At 42.5% G+C, this 12,626-nt stretch overlaps 1 protein-coding gene across 8 annotated transcripts in view; it reads left to right on the forward strand.

Moving 5' to 3' along the window:
* Positions 1-12,626, forward strand: part of pparab (peroxisome proliferator-activated receptor alpha b) — a 91,475-nt gene that overhangs the window by 60,085 nt on the left and 18,764 nt on the right. For 6 of the 8 annotated variants that reach the window (XM_061677968.1, XM_061677962.1, XM_061677966.1 and 3 more), the window contains one exon: positions 12,013-12,273. In XM_061677968.1, coding sequence (XP_061533952.1) covers positions 12,066-12,273 — 208 coding nt within the window. In that variant the 5' untranslated portion in view covers positions 12,013-12,065. Of the gene's footprint in view, positions 1-5,822; positions 6,016-12,012; positions 12,274-12,626 lie in introns of all 8 variants that reach the window. The other 2 variants (XM_061677963.1, XM_061677965.1) reach the window with 1 other exon arrangement.

Below are 12,626 nucleotides of genomic sequence, written 5' to 3' on the forward strand. Positions count from 1 at the left end.
AACATGTTATGCCCTGTTATCCGTGCGTCTGTTCTTTGTTGTGCAACTTGTGACCTCTTTCAACAAGCTTTTGACCTTCATGCAGCCCCCTCTGAGCCTTTCTTTCGCTAAAGTCCTTTGGGTATTCGGAATAGGATTGGGCTCTTCCAGCCAGACTTACAGTAAGCAGCTCTAGAGGAGATTGTCTGTTCTAATGATGACCAGAGGGTCAGTGGATGCTCAATGTGAATGAGTTCCTCTTCGACCATAAGGGGCACGTAAAATGACAAAGCTGGCAACTCCTCCGGCTCCATATGGAAACTAGTTGAAGCCATTTTCACACCGAGTCAGATACGATGCAGTTGGCGGAGTCCACATCTATGCCGGAGGCCAACGGCTTATTCTGTATCCATATGATGTGAGCTTTGCTTGTTTCATTGCAATAGCGGGGTGTTTAGCCTACCATGTACTTGTATGTAAACACACAGCAAGAACTAGTCTCATTAGCATGAGCATGCTAAAGGTTAAAAAAGCAGGGCAAACTGCTTGTGGATGAGAGTTGCTATTTGGGTCTGTTTACACAACACAAGACAAAGCCAGATATAGGCTGGTGCACCTTCTCTGTGGTTTGGTTTATGATGTGATCATGTGTCTTATGAACGCAACGATTGCACAATGGAAGACTCACGATTTGCCTGATTTCTGGTCAACACCAAAGGGAACGTTTGGTTCCTGCGTAAGCAAATGACACAAATTGGTGTCGTCGCGGCGCAAGTGTTAAACCAGACGTTCAAATAAAATCAAACTACCCTCAACTACATTCATCATAATGGTGAATTTTATTTTTAATCATTTGTTTTTATTTGTTTCTATGCTGGTCTGTGATCCGTGGTACAAAAAAAAGGTGGACAAGGCTGCGCTAAACATCTCGCCGCGAACACATGGGCAAAACTGAGCGACTCGGCACTCCGGTGTCGTGCTGGAAAATGTAATCAGACACACAAGCAGCTGTCATAGCAAATAGGAACGTCCTCCACGTCCTGTTGGATCGTCTCGCTGGGATTGTAATGGCTCTCTATGAGGGATTGCGCCACTTCTGTCTGCTGTCCTTGTAGTCCTCTGCTGCCACAGCATGGAGGCCATTGAACCTTGGCACACAACAGCTGGGGAGAACGTTACAGAGCCCCACTGAACATTCCCTCCTCTTTGGCACCACAGCAAGTTGATGTGTTCATTGTGGTGGTCAAATTGACACTATCTTTGTCTCTAGGGAAGGAGGTAAGGGTGCATTGAGTTTAGACAGGAGTGCGGTTCATTACGTACATGCGTTTTCTGTCTATTCCACTGAATGCACTACTACAGGACAGTTGCTCTGGCAGCACAGTGTGGTAATGATTACCACGTCTGCTTCACAGTCGAGAGGTTCTGGGTTTTGAGTCTCTGCTCTGGCCTTGTTTGGAGTTTGCATGTTCTCGCAGTGCTTGTATGGGTTTTTGCCGGGTATTCTAGCTTAATCCCACATTCCAAAATCAGATTAATTTAAGACAAAATTATTAATAGGGTGTGGATGGGAGTGTGAGTTTGTGTATATGTGCCTTGTGATTGGCTAGCAAACAGTCCAGTTTATACCCTGCCTGTCGCCCAAAGTCAACTGGGATAGGCTCCTGCTCACCCACCACTCTGTATAAAATTGATAGATCTAGATAGAGCTCTCAATTCACTTATCTTGGTATTGCAATGTGGGACAATGATTTTGCGCTGGCGTCCAGAATAATAAAAACTACTGGTCCATCTATTCAGTTTAAAAACTCTGTTTTCTGAGTCAACTTTCTGAACTTTTGAACAAGCCATTCCGTTGAATCGTGTGTGACCAGTGGTTTGCATTAGCGTCCGTCTCTTTGTGATGTTTGACGAGAAGGAGCACTGAGTGATGATGTAGACTGCTACGTTAGCTTCTTGCTAGATATCTAATCAGCCGCCGCCTGGTTAGCTTGCCGTATGCTTGACATTTGTGATCAGAAGGTTGAGTGTTAAAGCTGCCGCACACCGAGCGACACGGCTGAACCTGACTAAACTGTCGTGCAGTGTGCGTGGTTTGGCAACTGTTTTTCTCACACATGTCCACTTTCTTCAGCCACCGACTTCTTCCTTAACTATTAATCTATCTTTTTCTGGATTAATAAATGTCATAATGTACAATTTTACTGTGTATATATAGCATCAAACGAGCCTATACGGGCTCGCTGTTCTGGCGTCCGTATAGCCGATCGCCTAACGTGCACCTGTGAGTCGGCAACTCTCATTTTTATGCAATCCAATCGGCAGGCCTTGTGTGTGTTAAAACTCAGAACTTGGCAACAGTCCCTTCTGGGAGGTTGTTGAATTAGATTTAGATTTGGAACTTAAAACACATTCACTGGCAGCCCTCCCAGTTAACATGGATATTTGACTTCTAAAGCCGTCAATGGCAGTGAATGTGTTTTAAGCACAATAGCACATGTAACGGGTACCCTATTTGCATATTTGTCATTACAATAGCTTAATTCATAAATTGGTCATTTGATAGCTTTGGACCTGGGTTATCACTGGACAGTGATGATGATGTGGTTTAGACATAAGTGAGTGAAGAAGGAAAACTAGTACTTTAGTGAGTAAAGCTAGTAAATAGTACAGCGCTTTGAGAAGAGTAATAGCCCTTTTCCAATCTGGTGGCTAATTTCACTCACTCAGCTCTTGATCGTGCACTGGGAACATCAGGAAATGTTCCATGGAGCATGTGGCAAGTTGCGAACGTGCGATAGTTTTGTATGATTTACAGTTTGGATGAACTGAGAAGATGTTTGAAAATAACCATGAGACTCTGGCTATAAAGTGGCCTGGCGTGGTTTGGACGTGTTGCTCAAGGTCAGTGTCACAAGTGACTGCCCATTTTAACAGCTGGCAACCACAAGGACAAAACTTGCCTGTTAGTACAATGGCGATTGCGTAATACGCAGCACTAAGCCCGGTCTGGACTGTGGGTCAATCTTACCTAGAGACCGTGTCATCTCTATTTGACTAACACATCAGGTTCTATTTAAAGCATGACCAATCTGTGGCTTACGTAAATAGAGCCTTCATAACTATTTTTACCATCTTCTCCCCTGTTTGTTGTGAACACACACACACACACACACACACACAATTCTTTGGCAGATATTCAACATCAGGCTTCTTAAACTATGGTGTGTGCATCTCCATTTGCTCTACAAGGGTTGTGTGAAGTTAAAGGTTTAATGGTGGTCACATACTGCATTGTGAAATCACGCATTCACATGCAAAGACTGAGAACTATGTAGTACTCAGTTGTGGAGATAGCGTGTTAAACATTTTTCTTTTTTTTTTTTTAACCATTTTAGTTTTCCTGTTTTTTATTTATTTATTAATGTGGCTAAGTGATGCACTCTGGGTCCAGCATGAGTCCTCCCTCCGCATCAGTGGTTATTTGCTGCGATTGAGATGTCCAGTAGGCTACCTAGCTGTGCCTACACCCTTAAAATCTTCCCTTTAGATAGTCCACTGGCATGGCTGCTTTAGAGTGCCTCGTTGTCGGCTGTGAGTGTGCGCATGTCACAGGGAGTAAGATGAAAGAGTGGGGTTTGGGGGATGGGGATATGACTTTGCAGGAAGCGTCAGGGGCTTCGCGCTGGCGTGGCTTCTTTAGAGCGCCTTATTGTCGGTCGTGAGTGTGGGACTGTGCGCACATCGCTGAGAAACAGACAGAAGAGCGAGGACAGGAACTTCATGCTTGTGTGGAAGCTTTAGAGCGCCTGATTTTCACATTGTGGAAAAGCCCCACGATGACCCAGTGAGATATATTCCAGCCACCAGAGGCTTTAAGTTGCTATATTTTGGTTGCTCAAACATGATGACTGTCTGCTGAATGCGCTGAAACCACGCCCACAGCATTTGAAGAGTGGAAAGAATGGCTTTTTTTTTTAACCATTCAAATTTGGCATAGTTGTAAACAGCAGTCTTTGCTTTTTCAAATTTTCAAAACATTTCACTTTACCGGTTTAGGCTATCAACAGGCTTTGTTGTGACTTTTTGTAGGGAGTGTGTGCAAGGTTGAGGGGAGTGCATTAACTCTGTCGGGCCATTGAAGGGGGCACGTGGCTTAAAAAGTTTAGATTCCATGACACACTGCACCCTCGTTCGTGTGGTTTCACGGTCCACTCGGCCTCTGTCTTTTGTTAGCCTGAGCTTTTTCAACATGCTTCTTTATTTTGGAAACGACCACGCTGTCAATGCAGAGGTCAGAGTCCGGCAGGCTTTATGTAACAGAACATTTAAAGTGGAGAGTCACAAGAGTTCATCTTGAGTCACACTCAATACAATAAAACCCAGTCCTGCCTCGTTGGCTATGAAGTGTATTGATTTGCAGCTCTTTAGGGAAACAAAGCAGTTATTAGGCTTTGTTACTGTGTGGTTGAATTGTTGAGTCAGGCAGTTGCGATCATTGTTTTGCACTTAATCGGAGTGCGATTGAATTTCAACTCAGAGACCAACATGTGTATCTTAATGGGTACTTCTTTTTTTTTTTTTTAAATATATATTCTGAAACCAAATATACACCAGTTCTGAATTGATGGACTTTTGTGGCAAAAACGAAAGGTGATCGTTGGGAGAAAAGCAATGATGTCATGGCATCACCTCGAAACAACCTCACCCGTGACCCTAATGAGGACAACTGCAGTAGAAAATGAAGGAATGCGAGGATGGAAAGTTGCTGCATTGGTATTCAGTGATACCTTGAAATTGGAACACCCCCAAAAAAATTTACTATTATTCTTAAACTATACTGCTATACTATGTACTATTATATTTATATATTAAAAATATAATATATAACGTAATAAATTGCATTCAATTAACCTGTAACCCAACCTTTGTTGAACCAAGACACACATTTTTCACTTTACAAATCTCACAGCACACCACCCAAAGAATTAGCACACAAAGAATATACTGTGTAATTAAATAATGATGCTCTCATCTCAATGTACTCACAAATGTACTTACTCAGAGTGAATGACATCTGAATGGTAACAGATGCATACACAGGTTAGTTAAAAGCATTTAATTGTTCTGCCTGTCACTATACTGTACGTCACGGGGATAGATAGATGAACAAACAAACATTATTTGTAGTGAATAAATACTGTGTAGTCCCAAATATTTGTGGTTTGACATTCACAAATTAATTTAGTCTTGAATCCCCCCCAGGGAAAATAACATCTGTAGTGTGTAAGCATTTGAAATGCTATGAGCCTCTTCCCAAGGATTTATGGATCATAGTTTGTGGTATATGTATGGTATTTATGGTAGGCAATTATAATCACTTTTTGGGTCAACACCGCTCTTCATGGTAATTGGCAATTTTCCGTCTGTTTTAGTCCCTATCCTCCGCGAATAGCAAGGGTCCACTGTATTGCTTTGGTGACATCTGGTGGCGCCAATGTTGAAAAGAGGGAAGGCGCTTCAGTCAACTTGAGTCTGGCCATAGCGTTGTCTTGAAAAAAGTGCTTTGCCGCCAGTCAATTACAAACCTTTTAGAGTGACGATCAAATATTTGATAATTTCCCGAGCCCTGATGATTACTGATGGATGTATTGTCAGATTCCGACTGTCTAATCTAAAAAATAGCATTCCCACTTCTCTTTGTCTACTGTCACTGACGCCCGCTCGAATGATAAACCCATAAAACAATGATTTAGCGATTTTTCTATCACGCCACCCATCTGTCACTAACCACAACTAAAGTCCAATGTCAATCACTCTTGCACTTTGTGCTGTCTCCATAGCGACATGAGGGAGCTGACCCGGCGTACCAGGTCCGTCTGATAAAGGTCCGTTTACACTGCACGTCCGAGAGGAGTGCGACGAAACCCTCAAACGAACCATCGGGCGGAGCACATCAGCCCATATTCACACTCCGAGACCACCGCAGTCACCCCTGTGGTCCACATAGGGCTGTCAGGACTCACACCCCAGGAAGTGAGGATTAAACATTAACCTGTGAATGTGCAGTAATCATCATACGAGCTTTTGGAAAGGGACGAGCGGGATGTCATATTTTGTCAGGGGACGCTTGAGGGAATGTTTGCGGAAGTGGAAGGTAGGATAATAGCGTTTTGATTTCCTTGGTCAGTACTGTTTCTTGGAGACATCTGGTTTTATTCTAATGATACTTGCTCTTCTAGTTCAGGGGTCACAGGGCCACATTACTTCCCTCACAGGTCCGTCGTTATAAATGTATAATTGCCTCATCATGTTATTATATATACACAAGAAATGGACTCATTTTTAAAATCAGAAATCAGAAGAAAGTTTAACTATTGTTCCTTGTATTCGAAAGGGGTTTGGAAGGACAATGAGACTAATATGACAGTGTTTTTAAAAGTGAAGACAATTTGCAATTTTGGTACAGATTTTGGCAAGAAACAAAGTAGACACACACGATTCGTGTTAGCGGGCTGCACAAAATGATGGGGCGGGCCAGATCTGACCCCGGGTTCAAGTTTGACACCTGTGTCTGTTATCTTACTTTGTTTTACGAACGTTCGCTAGGTTAATGCTAACACATAATCGGAAATACCGTAGACGGGCTAGTGAAACTTTCATCCATATCGCTTCAGTTCTAAACCTTTCAGCAACTTATAGTTGATCAGAAACGGTAGCAACACATGCAGCATACAACAATACTCCCAAGTATATAATCTTTATCCTCTGAAAAAAATGACAAATATCCCTGCAGTTTATATATATATTATACTATGCTTTGGTGGTCAAGGTATGCACACCATACACACAATGTTCATTGAAATAATGCATGAAATCATTATTCATAAATGGTCTAATTCTTTACATTCTATTAATTACGTTATTTCTGCATGTTTTCATAAAGTACAATACTCCAGAGTGCTATTTTTCTTATCAAAAATGTTTGTTTTTGGGGACTGGAACAGATTAATGGCATTTCTATTCATTTCCGTGGCGAATGATGACTTGAGATATGAGTGTTTTGAGTCACGGGTGTGGTCACGAAACAAACACAGGTCAAGGCAACACTGTCGGCGAAAACTAAAAATATGTCGAGTTTAGAACCTGTTGAGTACGTTTTATTGTTGAATACAGTACTTGCTGCAGAGGCTGTATGTTTAAAAGACAACAGGTGATTTGTAAATCCTTTGTTCCCCGCGCCGGCTGTGAAAACTAACCTCGTGCTGTTCCACTTCCATCCCTGGAGGGGTTGAAGAGTCTGAGGACATCTACAAGCCGGACTTGTCTTCTCAGAGTGTTTATGCACCTCGGCTGGAGCTCGCCCCGCTGCGATGAGTGAGCGCGTTCAGCGACTGAGAACAAATCCGTTGGACTGTATGAATTATTTATGGCACATTTCAACCCAGCTGTGACTGCTATAGACTCCTTGAATGGCTGATACACATGTAACTTATTTTTGGAACAAAACCGTATGGCTTTTTTATTAATTGAAACATTGAATCCGTTCTTTTGTAGGGATGGGAAACGTGTGGCCCGCTAGCTTCAGACTTCATTTGGTGCATTCATTTATCCATTTCTTCTTACAGGCATTTAATTTATTAATCCTCTGTTTACGTTGTGGTCAAATTGACCCATGTTAATGTGTAAAACTCTAGGAAAAATATTTCAACTCAGTCATTTATTGCTACTGATATACGTAGATGTCAATTACGTTTCAACGTATAGTCATGGAAAGGGTGGGGGGGGGGGGGGAAGCAATCAAACGCAGAGTTAGAAAACGAATCAAAGAATAACATGCTACGACAAGATGTTGCCCCACGTATTTATTTCCTTTGTTTTACGGCCACCATTTAGACTTACCGCGTATGCGCAGTTGTACAGTAGCTTCCAAGTCCTGTAGCTTACCATGAAACATGGATGCACGTAGCCACGGACCACGGCCACGATTCAGCAAAGGATCCTGGTTGAAGTAAGCCATTTTCAACTAAAAAGAAGCATTTTAGAAACTGTCTTTCCGTTATATATTATATACAACTCCATGATTTAATTTCTGGGAATTTCCAATATTCACTGAAACATTGATGTAAAAAGAAAATATAAGCATGCAGTGGGTCACATTGAACCATGACCATGTTTCCTGTATCGATGAAACTACTAATGCAGAGGGTTCCTTATTTTATTTTTTTAAATTAAGAAATTTAATTTCTGACGGAGAGTGGAAAAAAATAAAAACACGAGGTTTGCTTGAAAACTAGCAGTGCTTGGTCAAAAGTTTGCCACATACTAAAATGATCAGAGACAATGTCTATGTCAGTGGTTAGCGTTTATATTGTCTAACTTAAAGCTAGTTATATTCTGGCTACTTGGTGCTTTTGTCAACAATTGTACATGGAGCTGGTTACCATTGTTTCTTTGAGGCAAATGCCACTTCACATTTGCACATTGACTTTGCAGTTAGCACGTCCGTCTCACAGTTGTCAAGATTCAGGTTTCAAATCTTGGCGTTTGCATGTTCGCTCCGTGGTCGCGTGTCCAGGTACTTCCTCCTACATTCCAAAATCATGCATGGTAGGCTCATTGATGACTCTAAATTGCCCATAGGTGTGAATGTGCACGGTTGTATGTCCGCTGCGACTGATTGACGACCAGTCCAGGCTGTAGTTTGCCTTCCGCCCAAAGTCAGCTGAGATAGGCTCTAGGTCATCTGTGAATCTGAAGCGGTATAGAAAATGGATGGATGGATCGAATGGCTATGTTGGGGGAGCAGAAAAGATAAAACTAGCTTTCACAGTTACACACAAATTACTGCTTTGTTGTTAACGTTGCTCTTTGGCACCTGTTGCACAAATGCTTTGTTGCCATAGCAATAAATTGTTAGCTTTTTTTCTGCAATGTCACCAGATCTCCAACATTTTGTGACTATACGTGTATTTAGCACCTCAAAGACCTATGCACTCCACCATTAAAAACATGCATATTTACATTCTCGCATTGTATGCTGGCGAGGCGACGCAAGAGGTCACCTCGGTCCATCGGTTCATTGCTGGGCTGAGAAAAGTGTGTATCTTATTTAAAGAGAAGGTGATGTTTGCACCGGGTGTCTGTTGAAATAGCAGTCCGCATTACGGCGTGCTGCATCAGTGTCCATTTGGAAAGAGTGCTTCGCTCTTGTATGCTTTCAGACTTTGTTCATCTCGTCGCCATGAGGAGACAACTCTGGGTTAAGGTGTGCCAGTGTTAGGTAGTGATTAGACCGGAAGGATTTAAAGCCTTCCATGTCGCAACGTAAATCAGCATATGTAGTAATCTGCGTATATTATAGCATGATTCATTTAGGTGTTTTAGGAATATATTATTTAATCTAACAGTGGGTAGCATGTCTGCCTCACAGGTCGTAGTTTGAATCTCAAGACACATTTTCTCCTTTTATTTTTGGAAATGTAATTATAGCTGATCATTTTTACATTTGTCCACTTTTGGCCTTCCTGTCTCTGTGTTATTCAGTACGGGAATTTCCTCGGTTTGTGACTGGCCCAACATAAGAGGTCTGGCACGAGTTTGCGCAGCGACGTTAGAATACGTTGTCACGTGGCTTTCTCAGTTGTCAGCCCTAATTACTGTTTTGCATTTGACTGTTTTATATTCATGGCCAAGAGGTGTTATCCAAACCCCACCCTGTTAAAAATGTAGTCCTACTTTTTTATTCGACAGGTTTTTGGCACCATCTTGCGGCTTCTTGGTGCCAAGTAAGTATGTTGACATTACGCATATCGACTGTTTCGGGATTGTAGTTTGTGGTATATTTACGATTTAAACGAATGTGGAACGATGGTTTACTAATTTAATTAGTTCTGAAATTCCGTTTGTGAACCGAAATGTTTGCGAACCGAAGCAATGTTTCCTATTAAAGTGAATAGAAAGAGAATTAATCCATTCCGGCTACAGTACAAAATTATGTTTACCTTGTTTTTATTGGTTTAAAAATGAATACAGTACAATATAGATATCAGTGAAAACATACTTTATTTTGAAGAAATAACATGGTGTCATAACATGAGTCTTGCACGCGTCCAAGCCAAGACTGTTGGTGAACTGAAGTGCAGTAAATGAACCGAGGCAATATTTCTTTAACATTTTGGTTCGAAAATATAATTGTTCGTGAAGCGTTTGCGAACCGGGTTTCTGCTGTATTAATATGTACAATTCTAAACCATTTTGGGGTGCGTAAGTAATTTGCAAATAGGTTTATACTGCATGTCCTTTAAACAAAAATGGTAATTGTAGTATTTTCCTCTACCAAAGAGGTGGAATTTCACACAACAGAGATGTTTCTGTTTTTCTACTTTGCACTGAAGGCCACCGAGTAGCTGTGGCAATGGAATACCGCTTAGTTCTGTCTTTCTTTCAAAAAGGGAGGCAGGGAGTTCAGAGGGTACAAGCGTTTCGAGCATGCATGTCCTAGTCTCTGGCGGCAAAGCCAAGTTGAGGTCAAACTCGGAGCAAGCAGTGTGCAAAAAAAGTCGAGCGGCCCACGAGAACAAGCGGCAGCTGCCGTCGGACCGCTTCATAACCACCCTCGCACCAGCTCCAGTGCCCCTTTCCCCCCCCCCTTATTCTCCCCCCTCCTCTCCGTCTTTGATGGACTTAGCATGGCCTGATGAAAGGGGCTTACTGAATACTGACCTAGTTTACATGCGGAGGTCTGACGTTTTGAATACCAGGTGGACGGCGCACTTCGAAAAAGTTCCTTTTCAACTTGAGCCTCCTCCCGTTAGCTCGCGGCCAAGCCCGTAGACCCGGTTCTCGTCTCCCAGGACAGCCCCAGCCAGCCCAGTGACCTACATTCTTCCTCTTGCATGTCTTTAACCCTTTATCTGCCTCTGTAAGCTGTACAGTCAGCATTATCACAGTTCTTTCAGGGATGGCCGTATGATATTGGTATTTTCTTGACTGACTATATAGACCCTTTCACCATGATGCTACATGTACTTCCGGGTGACAAATGCTCAAGCATTATCATAGTATACAAACCCTGACATGTCGTTTGACTAAGGCAGAGCGATTGAGTAAATGTCTGAAGTGTTTGTCAAAAAGTTATGAGAGGTGAACATATTCGCAGCAAGACGGAACGGCTAAAAATTGAATAACTCTGCTAAATTGACTTAAAAAATAGGTTGACACAAAGTTTCTGCCATTGAAGCTCCCCCGGGGCCAAAAAAAAACAAAACAAAAAAAACCCAGCTCCGTTCTGGAACAATGTTTACACTACCGGAACCCATGTTTCACATATATTGCTGACAGATGCAGTGTTGGGCCATTGATAGACTTCGCCAAATATGAAAAAGAAGTGTCTGATATTTTTAAGACACTGTTAGATGTGTAATATACATATAACATGATAAGTATGAGTGAGCTGAACGGCAGTTAGCATTTTTTGCCCTAAAATTTGCAATTGCTAGCGCTATAATGCTAAGCTGTCTTGAATTGTGTACACCAAATTTATAGCTTACACCCAGTACCAACATATGTAGTTTAAGGGTTGAAGTCCATCCCACATAAGTGAGACTATATCCATCCATCCATTTTCTTTACTGCTTATATATTTATTTATATATGTAAGTAATCTGTTTGGTCCACCCACACCACAGGATAATCGCTCAGGAATCAGATGATACTTTAGTGACATCTGATTAATTTATATGTGCCCTGCGATTGGCTGGAGACCAGTTCCGGGTGTGCCCCCCCGCCTCTCGCCCGGAGATAGCTGGGATAGGCTCCAGCACGCCCGCGACCCTAGTGAGGATAAGCGGAATGGAAGATGAATGAATGATAATCTTACCTTTGCTTACTTTGAGCAACAGAGGGGAACAATGCTCAAATAAGGCCTAATTATTAGTATGTGTGTAAAAGCAACATACCTAAAATCATAAAGTGTATGATTATGTTAAATGACAGAATATTTACTATTCTTTGTTTTCCCATCCCTTACAGTCTGAGGAGTGAGCTCGCCGGCCGACCTTGCCCCTCCCCCTCTCGACGCGGCCATGGTCGACATTGAGAGTCACTATCGCCCGCCCTCGCCCCTGGAGGACTCTGTGCTGGGCAGCCCGCTGTGCGCCGATGACGACTTCATCGGTGGCATGGAGGAGCTCCACGACATATCACAGTCCATGGACAGCAACACCCTAAGCCCCTACGACGCTCCCGAGTACCAGTCGTCCAGCAATGGTTCAGAGGGCTCCACTGTCTTTGGTGAGGAATGTATTGATAGTCCATCCATCCATCACCTGGGTGAGCTCGAGCCAATCCTAGCTGACTTCGGATGAAAGGCGGGGTACACCCTGAAGTGGTTGCCATCCAATGGCAAGGCTGTATTCATAGTTATTGACTTTAAATGTACTGTACATTTACACACTAAGGTATTCCACAATCCACAATCCGTTCCGTGACACCGGTCAAACTTCATGCTGGTCGACTTTCAAAACAAAATTTCCCATCAAGCCTATCCCAGCTGACTTAGGGTGAAAAGAGGTGTACAATCGCAGGCTACAAAAACAAACAACCATTCCCACTTACATTTACACCTATGGACAACTTAAACACCT

Source organism: Phycodurus eques, chromosome 5, assembly GCF_024500275.1.
Source record: "Phycodurus eques isolate BA_2022a chromosome 5, UOR_Pequ_1.1, whole genome shotgun sequence".
Classification (NCBI taxonomy): domain Eukaryota; kingdom Metazoa; phylum Chordata; class Actinopteri; order Syngnathiformes; family Syngnathidae; genus Phycodurus; species Phycodurus eques.